The 17,723-nt window shown below is 38.0% G+C and overlaps 1 protein-coding gene across 1 annotated transcript in view; it reads right to left on the bottom strand.

Moving 5' to 3' along the window:
• Window positions 1-503: 503 nt before the first annotated feature.
• Window positions 504-17,723, bottom strand: part of LOC134616529 (vasoactive intestinal polypeptide receptor 2-like) — a 71,951-nt gene continuing 54,731 nt past the window's right edge. Inside the window, exons 7-13 of the mRNA XM_063461383.1 lie at window positions 15,831-15,981; window positions 13,980-14,040; window positions 11,689-11,758; window positions 9,858-9,949; window positions 7,935-8,064; window positions 7,795-7,836; window positions 504-6,245 (exon numbers count right to left, since the gene is read on the bottom strand). Of these exons, the coding sequence (XP_063317453.1) occupies window positions 6,075-6,245; window positions 7,795-7,836; window positions 7,935-8,064; window positions 9,858-9,949; window positions 11,689-11,758; window positions 13,980-14,040; window positions 15,831-15,981 (717 nt within the window). The 3' untranslated portion in view covers window positions 504-6,074. The remainder of the gene's footprint in view (window positions 6,246-7,794; window positions 7,837-7,934; window positions 8,065-9,857; window positions 9,950-11,688; window positions 11,759-13,979; window positions 14,041-15,830; window positions 15,982-17,723) is intronic.

Here is a 17,723-nt window from a genome sequence, read left to right as displayed (position 1 = left end):
GAGAGGAATTCATCCTAATTAGAGGGCAGATAAAGGACATTTGTTAGACAGCATTGTGTAAGATGTTTGGACCACCGATACAGTCTGTTTGTTTTGACAATAATATCACTAACCAACTCAAACAAACATTCATCTTCATTGCAGCTTTCAGATTTTAGCAACGTATAAAAGAGCAGTTCGAGACTACATACCTTTACCAACACCACACAGGAACTGAGTCCGTCAGTCTGGATTAGCTTCTGATATTTCCAAGACATCAAGACAGTGTGCCCCAATTAGAATTTTAATAACCCTTGCACTAAATATATATATTAAAAAGAGTGTAACCCAGGACTAACCCAGGATTTCATAAGCTTGTTATGGTGTGTTTACTTGTTAGCTAAGTAAGCGTCCACTGCGAGAAACCAAAGTTGTTTTAAACAAATATTGCTTTGTTCTGATCAACCTTCAACTGCTAAACTTTATAAAAGACTAAATAAACCAGAAGCGAAGAAAGCAGTGCACAGAATCTGTTTATTTTTTAAATTTTCATTCAAGTTGTGCTTCCATTTCAATGTCCTTGTCACATGTTCGGATGTCTTTTAAAAGAAAACAGTCACTAATTTCCAACCACATCAATCAACAATGAGCTGCAAAAGAGTTTTCAATAGGCTAAAAACAATAATTTTGGCAACACTGCATTTGAAATGTGCTGAAGGAGAAGCTGCTTGAAAACATTTTAGGAATCTTCTTTTGGGCTTTTTGAAGCATAATGGAGAACTGCCTTTAGTGAACATGGGGTTTTATAAGTTGGTACATTTGGATCCCATATAAGAAAACAAGTAAAGGTAAAGACCAATTCATGGTTTCTGCAGACTAAACTCAAACAAGCAGATCTGAACATGTCATGTGCACTAGAAAAGGAGTCTATAGTGAATATGGTGAAGGCTGGATATTTTTAAAGTTCATTATAAAATGTAATATGCCATAAAATGATACCATAAAGTACACTCTTTGTGTGATCTGAAGAAGCCAACACATCAAATTTTAACCTTTTGATGGTGTAAGGGTGCAGCACCTGTTTTTTATGTGCAATCTTGCTAAAAGAGAAAGACACACACACACAAATAGCAACCAAAAACAAGATGTGGAAGAGTCATCAATAAAATATACATGGTGGAAATATATGTGGTGCGCAAACCAGGTTTTTATGTAAGTTTTTTGGCACATATTCAGTTGTCTCCCTCTGACGTCCCAAAATTTGGGCTGTGCTTGAACTTCTTCACAGCTGGCTATGTGGACCCTCTTCAACATGGAAACCATGAACTGGCCTTGAGTTAGACTCTAAAATGAATAAATTACAATAAGGCCAGTAGCTACTGTTCTCAGATGGAATAAAAGCTTCACAACATTTATACAGCTAGGCTCATTCCTGTTTGAGATGAAGATGGTATCAGCACTGAAGGAGCCACCAACTGCTAGGATACGCTTTAGATTGTGTAGATCAGGAGTCTCCAACTTCAGTCCTCGAGAGCTACTCTCCTTCATCTTTAAGATGCATCCTTGTTCCAACACAACTGAATCGAATGAATGGCTTGTTACCAGGCCTTTGCCAAACTTGATGGCATGCTGAAGAGGTAATTCAACCACTTCATTCAGCTGTGTTGGAGTAGGGATGCAGATCTTAAATCTGCAGGACCGAAGCTCTCGAGGTCTGGGCTGGTGTAGATACTATAATGGGTTCAAAGATTTTAAAAGGAATGTTTCAGAGTCTTTGAATCACTTGGGGCTATTAGTAACAATGATGATTACACAATTTGCAAGCTTTTGAATGGTTTTGGTTCAGATTAGTTTAAGGAAGAAATGGATAAAGCCAACTCCAGTGACTTCAAATGATTTTGAACTGCAAACAAGTTTGGCCCAAGTGTCTAGAATTTTCAATGTAATTAAATGTTACAACTCAGAAATCATGTTCCTATTATTAAGGTGGAGAGAAAAACAAGCAATATTAAATAAAATGCAAATTTCCAGAGAGTTACATTCACACAGTGCAATGCTTACAATGGTAGCCTTTATCAATCATCTTTTGCATGACATTCATGGTGTCTAAGTACAAATACATGTGTTCAATCGACATGATTCGTAGCATCACGTCAGTCAACATTAAACATGAATTCACTCGGCAAACCAACACTGTGTGTTGTATATGGTTTTGTAGACTCTCAATCATTTGTAGTCACATAGATGTTAAATGACACACTGAGTAACATAGTGACATTTTTTTAAGGTACTTGGTAACACTTTCATTAAGGCAACAGCTTTGTTTTGAAATTACATGACATTTCTGTACAATTAAACAAGTTGTTTAGTTAAATTAATCTACATTGATTTCAATAGATGATCACTTATTTAAATCGTTATTTAAACATGACCAGGTATAGCTTCTTAAGTGGGAACATTTACTTATTTAGTTTCTGTTTAAGGACCAAATCATTTTTTGACAAAATCAGCAGCAGCGGAGCTAAAACCTTAGTATGGACACCTGTACCCACCTGCTACTAAAACTGTTAATAAATATCTTAGACTAAATGATTGCTGTGTTACTTTACAGCACAACTTCACAACGCAGTCTCTTTTTGGTTTGTGAGGACATTTCATCTCTCTTTCAAGACGCTTGTTGGGTTGAGTTGGGAGTGTGGGTTGAATTGCCTGGTGGAGTTCTCAAGACTGCATTCTAGGTTACTGAGACCTGGTGTTTTAAGCCGCCACCACTGTTTAGTGCGTACTGTTTACAGTAGACACAGACGCCTATTTTACTCCTGTCACAGACACAGATGAGTCTGTCCTGTTGAGCTGGCTCTTTTTGTTGTACCATGCATCTGACTGGTTGTAGGTGGATGACAATGATGAAACAGAGGGATGATATTTTTTTTCACAAACCAAAAAGTAATCCAGTAATCCAAGGTAACTAATTCCAAGTACTTAAAACTACCATGAAGTGGATTACTAAGAAACTACAAAGACATGTTACCATGAAGAACACAGTAGTCATTATCTATACTATTCATACATGCTTTATCTTTTTGCCCCCTCTTTTTTTGTCATTTCCTTTTCTGTTCCTTTCCAAATTTTTAACAAAGCACCATTTGCACCATAGACACTGAATTCATGCTGCAAGTCTTCTCTTTAGGCATCTCCCTGTCTGTCTAGTAAGTTCCCATAAATTAAAAGCATGAATAAAATCCCCAAAATAACCCTTGAAAGAGTAAAGCATCATACATTACTAGTAATGTAATATATAGTATTTTGTGTCATCTGCTGATATGCAGAGCATACCATGAAAATGTAATAAATAATAATCGCTTTAATAACAAAACAGGGAAATTTCAAGACTCTTCTCTGGCTCAGTGTTTTTACCCTGCAAAACACATTGACTCAAGTTTGGACAAATATCTGATCTCCTTCTATGTTCTTCAAATTTTATGGACCAGATTATTTGCTGCTGCAAGTATGACTTTACCTCGATGTTTATGTGTATTTTATTAACTATATTTTGAGACACAATGCAAGAACTGAAAAAACTTAAATTAAAGGTTTGAAGAGGAAACTACTAAAAATAATTCTGTATGCCTTAAATCAAGTGTCACCAGAACTTTTTGTATTGTGCTGACCATTAAATACAACACGTTAAAGAAAAATATAGCACATTGCAAAAAGCAAAAGTTTTCATTTTTTCGCATTTTGTCTTGACAAAATATACAATTAGAATCTACAAGAAATCACACATTAACAGCCGTTTACCAAAAGCAATCAAAGAGAGGCAAACACTGAGGATTTCATGCAACTACCACAAAACACTGGCTGCATGAATAAAACCAACATAAAGTAAAACATTTCATATTTACTTGTATGCACCAGGCACTTCTGCATTAAGTGGTGACGGCCTGGAGATTCTTCTGCTGAAGCCAATGACACGTGTTTTGAACCGATTTTCTATCATATAAACCTGCGTTTATGTAAGTCATTTTAAAGACATCATTATTTCCCAACACAGGCTCTCACGAACACACCATCTTGAGATCTCCTGTTAATTAAATGACATCTTCCAAGTGCTCACCTGTGTTGTGTCTTTAGAACAGGTCACCGAACACTGTGTCAAAACCATCAGAGCATGGATGAAGAGTTTGGAGCATGCTCAGGACTTCTCAGTGACAGCAGTTTGTTGATTGTGCATCAAAAATGTAAGTGTTTTGGAGAACAGTTTGGATTTAAAATGGGTACAAAACAACCCTGTGTTTACCAGTGTTTTTGTTTTTTTCTAACCATAAGCCCAGAAACACTGAGCTCATATGCTGACCTGGGTCAAAATGCTTTTATTCTTACCAGTAACTTTAAGTATCAAATGGGTGGGTGTGGCCACTGTGGACCAGTAAATGATTCACTGAAGTGACAAGTTGTCACCTTTCCCTGCATATTTGTAAAAAAATCTATCATTAAAACTGACCTTTATGTGAAATGGTTTGAAAGAAACTAGGAGAAGCTTATTAAAAGAACAGCTAGAGACACTATAAGTAAAACCTAATGTTTAGAAAAATATTTACAAATCAGTTTTTTACAAATTGATTTTTTTTTTTTACCTAACCAAGTTTTTCTATTTTTTATAATAAATGTATTACCCATGTTCTCCAAAAGGGATAACATATGCCCAAATTTGGGTTTGGAGACAGCTGTGGTAAAAAGGCAACAACAATGACTTGGTACTGGAAGCTAATGCTGTGTTAAAGTTGTGTTTGGACGCCAGCATTTGTCACAGATTTTGGAAATATTCCCATTCGGACCCAGTATGCAGACACAACAGCAACTGACAGGAGGGTGGCGAAACACAAGAGGCTTTAATCAGGAATTTGATAACTTAAGGTGCTTTACAGAGTGACAGCCAGCCAGGAGCACCAAACAACAGGAGAACATTTGGAGGCTAAGAGTCTATTTTTCTAAGACAAACACCATGGAGAGGGAACAGATGGACTCAATCAAGACAATAATGAGAACAGGAAATTAAAAAAGATTGGAATTAAAATCGACCACATTAAGAACATTCTTTCAAAGCAGGGATTAAAGTGAAACAGGGTGAGGAACATACTCACACAGACACCTGCGATACAGGCTGGGAGAACACAGGAGGCACATGGAAAAGGATGGAAAACATATAAGAAAGAACTAAGGTGAGTAGTTTTGCGGGATCTAATGACAGGACTGTCACTTTGCTGCGTTATTGCATACAGCATGCACGTTCTGGAAACTAAATCCTGACACGTCTACCATGAATTTTAGGTCAGTATCAAACAAAAAAGTATTGCAAGGTTTGCCATAGCCAATCTATTATATTTTACAACATGGCTCCAAAATGACAGCTGGTAAGACTGCAGCACAGTATTACCAGCGGTGTTAAATCACACAGCAGGCAACAGTTATATAAAGATTTGTATACTTAAACAATCACCTGTTATCCTTTCTGTTAAAGACAGCAAAAATGGTTCTGTTTTTTGTTTTTTTTTGTTGCATTTTTTGCAAGTGCCAATTTAAAGTCTGCAGCACCTAGATCCTGCTGTTTCTATTACACGTATATGTTTGTTCAAAAATATAGATTTTAATGCATGCAACATACAAGTATACACATTTTATATCTCATCCATGCACAAAGCTCCAGGAAAAACAGTATAAGGACGTTGCACAAGTTTTTCTCTGCTCACGCAGCTGACATCATAGCATAAAGACTGCAAAAAAAAAAAAAAAAAAAAAAAAGGCTCTTAGCAGCAAACACAGTAAACCTCACTGGACAGATCTGAAAAGCTTTTGATCCACTAATGAGAAACTTGAAGGCTTGCAGAGATTTGTAAAGCTAAAACCAAAATCTGCACTACAATGATGTGCAGGTCCCACCCATGTGGTACTTCATCTCAAAGTACTACTTTTTCCTCTTTTTTTGTATTTTTCTAATAACTTTGTAAAAGTATTCGACCCAGGTCAATCTTAAGACTGCATTTTTTTGTGTCTTTGTAGTGTTTGTTTGTGTGTAGATCAGGACCCTCGTGTTCTCACAGCACCGAGGTCTCTGTCTGCAGAATGGACTGGGTTCTGGAGTTGCTGTGAAACTGCACCATGTGCTGTGAACCGTTTCTGGAGGCGAAGGTGTTGTTGTGGCGATTCCTGCTCAGACGACAGTTCAGACACATGCTCCGCCATTTTCTTTTTAGCTCACCTTGAACCTTCAGAAACAGGTAAAATAAAAAAATTAAATCATTTGGATCAACTAAACACCAATATAGCTAAAAACGTGATCCAATTAGGTTTTCAATGCATCTCATCTGCTACTTCTGGCGGATACTAAAAAATGGGAGACACAGCCTTTATTTATTTGAAGTGATGATGAATTTTATCATGTCGTGATGAAAGTGAGTAAAAATATATCCAGATTTAAATATTTTTTAATTCTTTCGCATTGGCAGTACATTTACTGGTTGCTTATAATGTTTGTTTGAGGTAAGCAGGAGGGCAGAAAGACACATTTTTAGCTGCAGTTCCAAACAGAAGAAAAGAAAAGCTCAAACATTAAACAGAAACAGCTGTTTCATTTCTAAATTCTAAAACGCAGATTCAGCTGGATAGTGTAGTGGTACGACTACACACCTCAGGAGCAAGGGTCATAAGTTCAATTCCGATCTGGTATCTAGTAAGGGTCATACCTAGACCCCCTATGCTGAAAACCAGCCCTGGAGTGGCGCGGCTATGTCTGCAGCCTGTCCGCAGTTCAGGACACAAGCATTTCACTTTGTGTTGTATGTGACAAATATTTTTATTAAAACAATCCACCAGTAACAGCACTGGGTTTTAAGCCAGGATAAATCAGCCTGCTTAGTTGGTGGAAAATTCAGTTTCCCATTCCCTAATTTCTGTTGGAGCTCGGGGCTGCAGAATGGTGGCAAGAAGGATGCTGTGAGACCAAATTTAGAAAATCTTTCTCAGCATTTGCATCAATGAGCACCTTCCACTTTAGGAAAAGAACAAGGAAAAGATGCTTCCTTGTCATTTTGTATCCAGTTGAGTGCCATCTTAAATCTATAAATACTTTCCTCCTTTTTGATATCTGCCATTCATCTTTGTTTTTCTCCATATTCTCCATGAGTATCCATGAAGAACATAAAACCTCCCTACAGTTCAATCACTACCTCATTCCAAATATTAATCACACATATCAGTTACATGCACAGTAATTATTTGGGATCCCAGGCAGCTTCTAACTGACTGAGCAGAACTTCCTCCATCTGTCAAATTCACCACTCACCAGTATTTATGGTAATGTAATGGAACACATCATGATACAGCCAATGATTTTACATAAAGTCAAAATGTGTAACAAATTCAGCTGACACAGTGTAGCTAAGTTTACTAATGAATGGAGTCTGACTGGCAGATAGAAGAAGGACACTCAGCAATCAACACTTTGCAGATTTTAATTTTAAACACTTTTTAATAAATTAATATAAGGAAAACACTGAAATGTTGGAAAACATTTTAGCTCCAACAAATTTAATTTGATGCTTATTAAATGTTTCTATGAAAGAGTGACAAAATTGAGCTAAACAGGCACACTATCAGTTGAGTATAGAAACATTAATGGTTAGATTTCAAGAGGTTCTCTAATTTGCCTCCCAGAACTCACTTTCGTTCAAATGTTTTACTGTTTAATCAATTTGACTGCTCATTAAAATGACTAAATCCATACTTTGTATTTTATCACTTCACCTGATAACTTACCTCACTGTTCAGGAAACAGTAGAGAATGGCCACGACCAGACCCTAAAAAAAAAACACTTAATGAAGTAAACTTTTTTTCAGAAAAGTTTCAGAATCGCTGCTTTAAAGGATCAACAAGGTGAAAGACAATTGTTCAGCACCTGAAAAGATCCAAGGGCAAGGTCAAAAAATATTTTATAATCTTCTGCGATGGATTCACTGAGAGTCACGAAGACCACATAGTGGATGCCAAACAAAGGAATCAGCAGGAGTGTGGATTTGGCCAGCCTCCTGAGAGAGAAACAGTCATATACAATTATTTTATGATACAATTTAAGAATAAGATATGGTGCAGTCTTTCTTTTAATTGTTCATCAACAAGATGAACATGGATGACTAGCGTGCCTAATTTGTCTGACACAGATTCTTTTGTAGGGGGTCCAAACATACTTCGGCAAACTCTGCTCACCTGGGCTTTACAGCCTGTAAAAACAAGCCTCTGTATTCACTCTTTCTGCTGTCTCAGTGTGAAACATAAAAATACATCCAATTGTAATGTGAGACAGTGAAACAGTGGAAAGATCTAAGGAGCTTGGAAAGAAAAGCGTCTGGACTTATTTAAGTTGCTTGAAGACGTTTTACCTCTCATTGAAGCTTCTTCAGTTCAAAGCTCAAATGGTGGAAAGTCACAGATTTATGTGGACATAAACAAAGAAGCCTGTCGGACTTTTTTAAAACTGAGCTCGAACTGTTCTCTTGAATTGAGATAACTCGCTGTATCTGCTGTCCAGGGTTCTGCTGGGAGGCTCACACCATCAACAAATCTGATATCAGAAGTAATCTTTCCAAAAACTCTTTACATCCCACTGCAATCAGACTACTAAATGCACCCATCCATCCGTGCTCTAACACCACGCTTGCTCATGAGTATGGATTTATTTCCAAGGTAATACCAAAGTATTCCCAAGCCAATTAAACCAGTCAGTTGTAGTGTTTCCCAGTTCTGCTCCTGAGTCTCCGCCTGGCTGGACATGCTTGAAAGACCTCTGCTAATTTGTCTTTATTTATTATTTTATTTATAATATATGTTATTCTATTTCTTGTGTATTTATTGTATGCACATTCCTCTTTTTTGACTTGTCACATTTTTGTAGGACTTTAATAAATTCGTAAAATTTTGTCATCAACCTTCTTTTGTGTTGACATCTTCAGCACTGCTGCTCCACATAAATCAAGGATCTGTTCACTACACTTTGTTGGCTGTTTGGCATCAGTTTGGCTCATTTAAGGAACTTTCTTGGATACAATTCCTAGTTCATAGAAAACCTCATATAAAAATAAATTGACATTGTTGGGCAAAGCCTCTCAACAGTGGAAATCTCAAAAAGTAAGTAAGAAAAGTTGCACTTTTCCGCATGGCATTAGGATACAAGCGGACAATCAAACTGCTCATGCAGCACACTCCCACAGAAAACGGTAAAATCCTCTTTTCCTGCATCACTCCCAAGCTGTCAAGTGTCAGCTCAGTCTTCACCTACGCCAACAAGAGATCCTGCAGTGAAACAAATTGGGCTTACCCACCACCTCTCGCCACTAAATCGTGGATCCCTGTGGACATGAAGAATACCTGACAGCTCAGCACGAGTAAGATTTCACCGGAGAGGAAAACTGCCTGAAGATTAAACAAAGCAAAGCCTTAAACAGACACTAAACTGCAGAGAAAATGTGGCTACATAAAGGAGCAAAGGTTCCCCCTCGTTTCATAAAAGCAGCATCATAAAACGCTGTCTTGTCGAATGAGCGTTAGCGTCACTCTTATCTCAGTCAGCAATACTAGAGGATAAAAAATGTTCTTGGTGTCTCAGATGATCATGTTTTATACTTTGAAGCATTTAGCTGACTCTTTTATCCACAGCAGCTTTTACTGACTGAGCAGGTGTCATTTACTTGATGACATAACAGTTGACACAACCTGTCACCTTTTGTTAACTTGTCTTTAAATGCATGTTGAAAGAAAAATGAAAATATAACAAAACTAGACTCCAGGAAGGCAGAGCACAAAGAAGCATCAAATCAAATCCTACCTGTACTGTGATTGGTCATTGCCGCCCACGTCAGGACACCTCAGCTTCTGAACTAAGATCCGAATGATGCAGATGAACTGAATGAAGTTTACCTTGGGGGGAGTGAAAAAATAACTTATAATCCATAAGGGGTGATTTTTATTTTGCTGTGTTCGATACTTTGCCACCCACCAAATCCAAGAAATAGGAGGTTATGATATAAACGCAATTTAAAACAGGAAGACCTTGTTCTAAATAAAAAAGCAGCCTACTTTATTCTTTTTTAAAAAAATAAGGGCTTTGTGTCTCATCATTGAACAGAGATTTTTTGCTTGTTAGGCAAATGTATAAAGTTCTTCCTTAAATAAGTGAAAAAAACAGACTGCACTTCTTTTCTGTTACAGTTATTTTCTGTTGTGTCAGATCTTTTTTAAACATTACAAATGGACATATTTTTGCAAAAAATAGCAAAATATCCCTATCGCTGCATAATGCCATTATTCTAATGTTTAGTGTTATGTTTTTCCTGCTAGCTAAAAGGCGATCATCAGAGAACTTCTAATATAATCTAGAGCTCCCATTCTCTGGACCTCTGGTTCCTTAGGCGAAACAGTCCAGAATGAATGGGATCCTATGGTGCTGTAGCCCAAACACAGACATTTTGGCAGGCAAACATTTTCCCTCTCACACTTCTCATCATGTCTTTGACAGAAAAAGCTGACAAAATATAGTCCTGAGGAAAGAAACGATTTTCACAGGACTCTGTGCAGAAATTAAGAGAGTAAGTATCTGCCAGCTGGCCTGACCACATCTATAAAAACAGAAGTTTTGCTACTTTGTTCGTCTGGTGTATTTGTGTGTTGACAATATGCCGCAATCTTCTCAGGGGTGACTGTGCAGTACTCAGAAATTGCCCTGCACCCTACAACCATATAACATGGGTACTGGTCACAGTTAAAATATTATGAATATATATGAACATTTAAGTTAGGCTACATCTTCGCAGTTGGCTGATATGAAGCACTGCATGCTGTAGGTCACTGATGCCTGAGACATACTGATTTAAAAAAATTGAGGGAGGGAAGCTGATTTATTATCCTTTAGGATTTTGTAGAGTGGATAAAATGGTCTGTGAGCCACCTCTGTCCCTCGGGCCATATTATATCCATGTATGCCTTTAAAGGATGAAAGAGATTATGGTGGGCTGTCGCTCAGCAGGGCAGCAGGAATGCACTCAGCGGGAATTCCTATGAAGTTAACACCTTGAGACATGAGGTGCTAACACATCACACTGCTGTTTTTGGACATTACACAGAATGCTTGGTCATGAGTATGAATTTATTTAAGACATTTTTTCAGGTTTTAAAAGGTCTTAAAATCAAAAGGCTCACAAACCATAACGCTTTAGTGAAGTATACCGGGAGAAACGACTGTAATATCATCATGTAATGCTGTTCGCTGTCTTCTTGATACATTTTATTTTTCTTCACGTGTAGCTGAAATTGGAAAAGGACCGATTTTAAAAGACTACTGTACTTTAAATACAGATCATTTCTGTAGAATGTTATGGAATAATTTGAAAGATATATGGATGTATCAATGGGAATTTGGAAAATCGTACTAGTGAGATCTGAAACAATGCCATAGGTTTCTAAAGGGTTTTGTATCATAGTCCAAAACCAGATTTAAAAAAAATGTGAATAAGGTCAAAGACAGATATTGTTTCACATGACGGACTTATTTATTTTCCACTTTGTTTTCAGTATTTGTTTTTTATAATCAACCAGTTTTTCATTTTAGGCAACTGAATGCTTTTTTAAATCTGCAGGTAAAAATGAAAGTAATGGCTTACCATAATGGAGAATCCAATTGGTCCATTGATCACCCAGTTGGGTATGGGTTGGTCATTTGTTTCCCAGCACCTGAAGGTCACACAAAAATATGAATGCAATAGTTATGTAAATATTATATATAACAGTAATAAAAAATGGGCATTTTAAAAAACAGAGGAAGTGCTAGTGGACCAATAAATATAGTTGAATCACTGCTGAAAGTACCATAAGATGGAAGGAACCTGGTCTTCACTGCTTAACTTGAGCACTAGTAATTTTTTTTCAAATTTGGAGGAAGCCAGACAGTACCAGGTAATAGACCCCATCTTACTGACTCATTTTTGAAGTGAAAAAGCATAATTCTAACTCTTTGTTTGATCTCTACTAATGAAGCTCATTTCTGCTGCTGGCAGTCCTGTGACCTTCACTTAAAGTCCAAACCTTTACGTAGGACATAGATCAGCTAATAAACTGCATTCCAGTTTACAGTGACAGTGTCAATATTATAACTGAGCCCCCAATGTGCCAATCAATCTCTTTTGCTTTCACGGATGTAAAAGGGTACAAGTTTGAAATCTCAAGGTTCTTTTAGATAAATCACAAGCCTGAATGACTACAGACCTGTCTCAAATCCCCCCACCCCACCACAACCGTACCCCAATTAAGCAATGCTGTTAACATGGCACTGCACTTCATGCTCCAGCACATGGGCCTCCAGTAACTTATGTCTGGGTATTTCTGTAGACTTTAATTTCTATCAGACTCTCAGATCTTTAGCAACAGATCTCCCCAAGGCTGTGTACACTCTCCCCTGTTTTTCTCCTTGCATACCAACCGCTGCACCTCCAGTCACCAGTCTGTCAAACTCCCGAAGTTCACAATAGACAGCACCCTCATCGAACTCATCTCAAGGAGGTATTGACAACCTTATGACCAATTCAGAGACAACAGCCAGGAGCTCTGTGCTGTTAAATCAGTGGGGATGATTGGGGACTTCAGGAGGATCCCATGCCCAACATAAGCCTGCATGACTGCCTGGTGGATACTGTAGGTGAAGACTTCAAAGTTGAGGCAAAACATCAGCTCCTTCATTACAAAACCACAGCAGAGGATGCACCTCCTGCAGCAGCTGAGGAAACCTAAACTCTGAAGTCAGTGCTGGGATACTCCAACTCCTCCTCCCTTGAATCACATCCTCTGGCAGGACGCTGTGGTCCATCAGGACCAATACTGCATGGTACAGTTTCTTTCCATCTGCTTTAGGACAATCTATCACTTTATTATTAATGTTAACACTCCCATAATCAGGCCATTAAAAATCTGCACAATGGACTCCATTGCATGCCATAAATATTGAGTATTTTGACAAAATGTATATGTTCTTATGGTTCTTATGACCAACACCATTTTGTTCACTTGGGTCTCGAGCGGATACCAAATAGCAAACTCTTCACTCTCTAACAGTCAGCGTGTCTTTGAGGGTAAAATGACACATTTAAATATGACAGTTTGTCCTAACAATTAAATATTTAAGCTTTCTGGTTATTCAGATGCTATGGTTCAATAAAATGAAAGTCAAGGAAACTAAATGACTCACTGTTGTGACTTAGTCTCAGTCTTCTTCTTGGCTTTGGTAATGAACTTAAAACTTAACAAATTTCATTATCATTCTCCTCACACTCTGGAGTGATGTCCTTACTGTCCTTTGCTATCAGACCCTGTCTCAGTAATTGTTATAGAGTTGTTTCAGAAGCTTGTTTTTATAGTACGCCTACACGGCATGACTCATAGATAATGAGCTGCAGTGCCAGCTGCAATAATGTGCAACAAAAGCCAAACGCCACCAGGTTCCTGTGATGACATCTCAAAGCAAATCCTGTCAGCTAAATTATCCAATAAAGTGCACTTTGACATGTGAGATATTTCTCTTATTATTTGAAAAAACTGGGCCCCATTCCTGCATGGTAATGAATAACAGTCTAATCAATAAAATGCAATTTGAGGCCCTAACAAAAAAACAGAGGCAGTGGCTGTTGAATACCAATGCATGCCTCTCTTTAATGTAACTGGAGCTGCCTAACGTCTGTCAGCCTTTAAAGGAGAATATAATAAACAGCTCCAGAGAGAGCATGACACATGGTCACATGTCAACTTGAAGCAAAACAAATTGCAGACAGACATTCAGTCAGAATGTAAATCTATTTAGTAAAATATAATCCATGTATATTTAACTGACTTTATATAGTTCATAAATAACAAACCTGGACTGCGTTTCTATGGTGATAACTCCCTCTCTGGTTGTTACACTTACCCCGTGTCTTCCAGATAAATCCTCGTTATCACCCACGCAGACACAAACACTGTGGGGATTCCTGTCAACAGCCATGAAGTATAGAAAATATTATCACATCCTGCTCGCATTTCTTATTTTCTTTATTGCTAGTAGTCGGGAATATCCATTACGATTTAATCTTTCTGAGTAAAGTAATGTGAGTTCCAGCCATGTTTTAAGACTCTAAACAGATTGCTTCAGTGTATACTAAGGCTTTTAATTGTTTGTTGATAAATTCCATATCAAGCTCAAAACTAGACTTTGTTATACTGTCTTTCAGAGGAGGAAAAATGGAAATAAAAGATGGACATCCTTCAGAGGTGGAAAAATGGAAATAAAAGATGGACATTGCTTCTGGAAACTAATAGCCAGCAGGAGGGAAATTCTCTGCTGGGGAAAAGACGCCTTTACACAGGACTCTATGAGAAAATTACCTTCCTTCCTTTTCAGTTTATGATGTCAAACATTCCCCATATTACCATATGAGCAGGCAGTTTCTCAGTTTCTCAGACCTAATCTCTTCTAACATCTGGTTTTAAAATACCAAGAAGGCAGCAGCAAAAAGGCTCAGTTCAAGGTATTATTATGCAACTTCACTAAGGTCTCTTTTCCATTAGTATCTTTCTTGGATCGACTTGCCACGACTAGACTCGGATCAACTGCTTATCCATTACAATCGAATATCAGCTAATGCACATGGTCGTTGTCATAGAAACGTGGTGAGGAGCTGCTGGAGGTTGCTTGCTGTCAGTAGTGAAACTGGTTGCAGGTAGAGATATCAGGTGTTATCTCAAAATTCTTGTGACTTCTTTGATTGCTGCAGTTGCCTATAGTTTGTATGGAAGATCCCAATTTGTCTGCAAACACTTGCAATCAACTCATCAAGAAGAAAAGAGGCTGTGAAGAGTGTGACACAGTAACACCTTTTGAAATGTGTTACTGTAAATCAGGGGTAGGCAACTCCAGGCCTCGAGGGCCGGTGTCCTGCAGGTTTTGGTCAACACACCTGAATCAAATGATTAGTTCATTGCAAGGCCTCTGGTGAACTACAAGACATGTTGTCTTCAACATGTCTTGTAGTTAGCAATTTGAGTCTGCAATTTGAGTCTGCTGTGTTGGATCAAGAACACATCTAAAACCTACAGGACACCGACACTGGAGATGCCTACCCCTGCCGTAAATGATTCACGGCAGACCCGACAACAGTTTCATGCTTTTCAGCATCTTTATTTAGTGTTGCTATTTTTCACTCAGCTGCAGCTTTGGAGCTCGCAGCCACACACACATCACCAACAACCACAACATAATGACAGGACCAGGACCCATTTTATGTGGCGAGCCATGATTGTGGATACCACTCAGGTGCATCCGCCTTCCCTGCAGTGGCACTGCTGACCACGCCCTGCCACAGTTAACTTCAGCAGTAAGGCACAGCTTTTACTTTGTACTTTTTCCCTAGCAACAAGAGGTTGTTGGTGGTTTGCCAACCAGCCTGTATTCTTGTTTAACTGAAGCCAAACCACTTTGAGCACATATGAAGTTTCTTCCTTTACCTTGAGCCATTTGGTGAACTGGTAACTTTTCAGCCAAGCATTATATCAAATTTGATGCTGTAGGAAAACAAATGTAGCATGATATTGTTGAATTTGAGGAAAAAAACATTTGCCGTATTTGCTTAAAATAGCTGCCTAATGCTGCCTAAAGTAATGAGAGCTCTGGCATCAAATCAAAATCATAAATAAGCTGCTAAACCTGCAGCTATAACAGAGTGAAAGCTCCCACATGGCCATTTGACTCAAAATCAAATAAAGAATAAGAAAATGTACCTACCCCAGCCGATGAACATGTAGACAATAAAGTGTCGATTTTCCGAGAAAATGACAACCAGCAGAGTGTGGAGGTACAAACCCTCCACCAGCAGCCAGAAGAAGTTGGCCATAATGAAATACTGGAAAAACACCAGGCTGGCTTTGCATCCCACCTAAAAAGAACACAGAAAGAGTACAAAGATGTTAAATAGGCTTTGTGTATACTTAAACTATATAATATCAGCCTTGACTGTACATTGTATTGCTGCATGTATGCGGTTGATTTTAACCATGAGCACAGTGTGGGATAAGTATTCTGATATGTGGGTATACATTTCCATTTTTCCACTGGATCTGTCAGAGAGTTCACCCAGAGCAGATTATGACGTCACAAGCACCAAGCAGATGAGTGCATAAAGGTCAGAGTGCCCTGACAATGAGGGTGAGTGGAGGAGGAACGTCATGAGGGAAGAGTCAGGCAGCTACTGATGCAAGGAGAGTATCAGATGTCAGCTTTTTGCTGTCAGTTTATTAGCTGAAACTAATACAAGAGTCATGAATTAAAACCTACCTTCATGAAGGTATAACTGCATGATACTTTGTGGTGTTTCTATTTTAAAGCTAGTGTGTTTATCAGTATGTGTAAAGTGCAACAGTGAGCACACACTAAATAACAGAAACAGGTTGCAATTTTTGTCCTTTATCTTTTGTCCGTCACAAGCAGCAGTCTTCCTAAGTTGAGATTTATGAATGACGCAAAGGGTAACGGCGCAGATCGGTGAAATATCCAGCGTGTTCTAATCCAAAAGTATCAACTATTGTTATTCTGTCAGATGCATTTGGTGCTTTGTGCATTGGCCGCAGGAATATTAGCGATAACAGACTTCATCTAGAGGGAGAGAAAGTTTGCATCGCCATAGAAGGTTAGGAGGTAGCAGTTTAAGTGCCAAGTTTGCCAGACAGAAAACAAAGAGTTCTGAGTTTGTTTTATTTTATTTTAACTCAACTTTTGATTTTATTTGCAACATGATTAGATTTAGGCACTAAAAATGCCTCAGTAAGGCATACTCCTTTGCATGACTTGGGGTAATGAAAACTCAAAATAGGCAATGACAACAAAGTTCGAGAGTTACTGATGTCACACAAAAACATTGCAGATAAATATTTGATTGATTGTCAGAAAAATTCCATTCAGAAATGAATGGAATTTTTCCTCTAGCAGACCGTTACATGGAGAAACCTTTTGTATACAAGCGCGCTGATCCACACGGGTGTGCACACGGGTGTTCACTGTTCGTAGACATAAACTACACCTTTCTTAGCTGCTACTTCAAAGCACATCGTGCGCTGTCTGTCCTGTGTGCTGCACAACAACATTCAATATTTAGTATTTACTGCTGTTCACACTTAGCTAGATTAACATGATGGTGTTGTGTTTAGTATGTTGCTTTGGTTTTTTTTTTTGCTTGTTTTCTCTTCTTTTTCTCTCAACAGGTGATCCAGGAGATTTTTTTTTTTCTTTTTCTCTTTGTCTTTGTAAGTGCCCTTTCTCACTGTCCCTCTTCCCTTCTGTTTTTCTTTTCCTTCCTCTCTTTCCTATCCCCCAGTCATGTCTGTCCCATCTGTAACAACTGAAAATAAAATAAATAATAACAACAAAGGTTGATCAAATGGACCAATACGGCAATGCCATGATGATCCATTTGGCAAAATAAATATAAATAAATAATTTGGTATCCTTGTTGGTCTTCAGACAACAATTCTTACGGCTAAAGAACCAAATGGGACAGACAAAAAATAAATAAATAAATAAAATAAAATTCCATTCAAATCCATTCAAATGTTCACTGTGCATTGTAATATGGTATTAGGTCGTAACAATTAATTGCTATCCAAATAGAATGATCTAGTTTAT

This window comes from Pelmatolapia mariae, linkage group LG18, assembly GCF_036321145.2.
Source record: "Pelmatolapia mariae isolate MD_Pm_ZW linkage group LG18, Pm_UMD_F_2, whole genome shotgun sequence".
In the NCBI taxonomy this organism is placed as follows: Eukaryota; Metazoa; Chordata; class Actinopteri; order Cichliformes; family Cichlidae; genus Pelmatolapia; species Pelmatolapia mariae.
The sequence above is the reverse complement of the archived record's forward strand: the minus strand, read 5'-3'. Positions and strand labels throughout refer to the sequence as shown.